At 65.8% G+C, this 3,392-nt stretch overlaps 1 protein-coding gene across 1 annotated transcript; it reads right to left on the reverse strand.

The window, feature by feature from the left end:
- Window positions 1-107: 107 nt before the first annotated feature.
- On the reverse strand, window positions 108-744 carry LOC116853647. Its single transcript, XM_032834791.1, has 2 exons — window positions 398-744; window positions 108-288 (listed from the first exon to the last, which is right to left on the reverse strand). Exons 1-2 carry the CDS (start codon window positions 742-744, stop codon window positions 108-110), a joined length of 528 nt encoding a protein of 175 aa, XP_032690682.1.
- Between the last annotated feature and the right edge of the window lie 2,648 nt (window positions 745-3,392).

A 3,392-nucleotide genomic window follows, 5' to 3' on the forward strand; every position in this document is an offset into this window, starting at 1 on the left:
GGGGGGGGGGGAGGCTCCTGTCCTTTCTCAGGGGGCGGAGTGGGAGGGGTATTGGAGGTTTTATGTCTCCTTCTCCCACTCCGGCCCCCTTTGCCCCGCTTCTCCATTTAGCAAGCGGGGCCTCCTACCCTATGACCACAGGGCCGCCCTGTGTCGCGGCACACCGGGCAAGTCGCCGGTGCGTCGCATGCCGCGGCCCTGTGGCCGGCCGAACCGCAATGGTAGCAGAGGCCACTGCGGTCGACCTTGCTCTTACAGGAGGCCCTGACGTGGCCCCACTCCAAGCATCTGTAGCATTGGAGGGGGCGGCTACTCAGGGCCTCCACGCGGACGTTGGACCACCCAACGCGGATGCGTCCCCCGTCCGTGACTTTTTTTAGCGACCGCAAGGGGACACCTCAGCCAGAGGGTCCCCATGCGGTCGGGTCCAGGGCGGATCTTCCCGGCCTTCAAATAACCGGGCCCGCAGCCCCCGACGACCGCCACCGCGGAGATGACGTCCTCCACGGTGGCCGTATCGTCCAGGTCGCGGACCCGGATGTCGGCCCTCTTCGTAGGACGAGCTATACGAACGTCCTCCTTGTCGGCGAAGAGGGCCGCCATTTTGTTAGCCAGGGTGTTCGCCCTGGCATGTCCCTCGGGACCGGGGATCTCAAGGACCAGGGCGCCGGTGACCGCCCTCCTGGTCCTGAGGTCCCCGATCCCCAGCTCTCCTAGGTCGATTTGGCCCCTCGCCCGCCGCATCACATCGGCGTAGCTGCCAGCGGGGCAGCTCACCGTGATCGCGGCGGCGCGAGGAGCCTTGGGGAGGACGGGTTTCTTCTTCCCGTCCCCCGCGGCGTTGGGGATCTTCTTCCTTGCCCCGTCACCCTTTGCCGCGGCACCTTGTTTGGGCCGCGGTTTCTGGGAGGCGGGTTGGGCGGTCTTCGTAGACCTCCTTCCTCCCTGTTTTCCTCTTCTCCCCGCAACCTGGGCCCAGGATTCGGACCCAGTCGCGGAGGGAGAGGAGCTGTCGCGGGCCCCTGAGGGCCTCAAGGTCGCGGTCCTTTTCTGAGGTGGGGGCCCCTTTCCTCCACAAGAGCAGTGGGGCGTGGCCGTATCCTCTTGAGGCCGTCGTTCGTCGTCGCTGCTTTTCTTCTTTTTCTTTTTTTCTTCTTCTTTTTCCCCGGCTTTTTCCCCCCCTCGTCGTTGGGGGCGGAAATTGCCGGGGCACGGGGCTGGTTCGGGAGGGTCGGGGAGGCATTATGCGCCCCAGCCCCCATAGTCGCCCCTCTCCTCCCTATTTGGTGGGCCTTCTGGGTCCCTGCGGCTCGTCCCCCGGATAACTCGGGGAGTTCTGCCCGCAGGGCCTCAACTATGTGGGGAACTAGGGCCATCACCAAGGCCTCTAGTTCCCCGCCAGATTTCCCGGGGGCCCGCCCATTATCCTGGCGGGCCCTCCGCTCATCCTTCGGCGGTGTTTTCTGGGGCGTCCCCCCGCCGGCCGTTGTCACCTCTGCGGCATTCCTCTTTTGGCCGCTGGAGGCCAAGTTTCCTCCTCCACCTCGCGCCTTCAAGAAGGGGGCGTTACACGCGGGGATTGTCCCCCCCGCTATGTCTCGCGCCACCTCTTCCCGGCATCGTTTCCCGACCTCCGCCTCCTCGGAGGTCGGAAGTAGGGCCCTAATGGACCCGGCATCTCCCTCCACTATCATTTCCTCCTCACTTGAGGAGGTCGGGATCGGCCGGGATACCTTCCTCCTACTTTCGACAGAAGAGGATGAGGAGTCCTCATCTTGAGGTCCCATGCCGCGTACCGCCGTGGGCGCCAGCTGATGACTCCGCCCGGGGCCGCGACTTTACCATGTCGCAATCGCCGCCCCCCGGGCTCTCCGCTGTAAGGGCCGACCCGACCGACCGCCCAATGGGCTAATCGGCCGCGCCGACCCCTGGTACTCTCTCGGCGCAGCGGCCACTCGAGAGAGAAGACCGGTTGCCGTACTGGCATTTGGGACCCGGCCGCCTCCGCTGTAGGGGTTAGCTCCCCGGCACCGGCCGCCCTATTGGACGAACCGGGCCCGTTCACCTTTCCCCTATTACTCCCGTGCGCAGCTGCCCACACGGGAGAAGTCGCCGGCATAATGCTGGCGCCAATCCCAGGGTGCCGGCCCTGACCTCGAAATACGTTCGAGCGGCCCGGACACCCCTCCACCCCCCGCGAACCGTGAGGCGACGCCTCCGGTGTGCAGGCGCGGGTGTGGGTACCTCTCCCCGCTCGAACGCAGGACGTCTCCTACGCTGAGCGGATTGAGGGCAACCCGCTCTCTCGGCAGATTGCCTTGAGAGTCGGGTTTTTCTCCTCCCCCGGGAGGAGTGGCAATTCCACCCGTCCCGGAGCGGAGGCCCCCCCAACCCCGAAGCCCCTCCCCAGTGGCTGGTGGTGGAGCAAGCTCCACCTAACGGCCCCAGCCGGCCGAGCGATTGGAGTCAGGGCCGCCTACCCCTACCAGCGATTGGGCCCATCGGCCCTGTGGGAGTCGCCGGGCTCCTTTGCAGTGGAGGGATTTACGTCCCTCTCTAGCAACCGCGGGGCTGCAGCCCACCACGGTCCCGTTTTCTGTGGAGGTTTTCCTTCCCCGTTGCCGCCGTTTGCCAGCGATCCTCAGGTAGGGGCCACCCTTTCGGCCGAAGCCGAAAGGTACTGCCGCCGAGCCTTCACCGGATCGCCGGTACCCCTCCACCACGGTAAGGTGGCGGCATCGAGGGGTAAAAGAAGTGCACGCCTTTTGCGCACTTCTCCCACCCGTGGTTCTAGGCACCGGCGCCCCCAGCGGTACGCTTCATCGATAGCTCAGGTAACACCCCTTGGTGGAACCTTCATCGCAGCGGGGCCTAAGTGCACAGCGGCCTTAGCCTAACGGATCAGGGGGCGTGGACCCCCAGCGTTGCCATAGCGGATCACCGGCGAGCCCCCCGTTGCCGACTATCACCGGCCACCGTGCACCCGGATATCCCGTTCTCCGAATGAATCACTGAGAAGTGTGACTCCAGTGCCTTTTCCCACGGGTGTTACGGGAGAGGTTGCCTGAAGGCGCGATCGTAACCGCACCCACACGCAACCAACCCGCCCCTCTTTGATACTAGCTTTGCCGCTCCCCCAGCCGGGACTACATCCCGGACTTACGGGACAGCGACGCGGCCAGTCCCTCGCGTTGGGGTTTCCCACTGGGACACCGATCAAGGCAGCGGCCACGCCGGGCCGCAGCACGCACCGGGGGGCGCACCCGCCCGGGCGCCACGACCCAGCGAACCCGACAACCCAGCCAGCACCCAGAAAGGACCCCTGATAGAGGATGAGGCTCCTGTGCCTCATTCCCCCCCTCTGAGAGAGCACGCTCACCCAGCGGGTAACC

This window comes from Odontomachus brunneus, unplaced genomic scaffold (genome assembly GCF_010583005.1).
Source record: "Odontomachus brunneus isolate Ranch 3 - 2012 unplaced genomic scaffold, Obru_v1 Obru_scaffold_405, whole genome shotgun sequence".
NCBI lineage: Eukaryota > Metazoa > Arthropoda > Insecta > Hymenoptera > Formicidae > Odontomachus > Odontomachus brunneus.

Bases quoted from the DNA above. Each gene is read 5' to 3' on its own strand.
- LOC116853647 (XM_032834791.1), bottom strand. From the start codon at position 744: ATGCGGCGGGCGAGGGGCCAAATCGACCTAGGAGAGCTGGGGATCGGG. The intron at 289-397 runs GTGTCCCCTTGC...CCAATGCTACAG, and splicing joins ATGGGGACCCTCTGGCTGAG to ATGCTTGGAGTGGGGCCACG.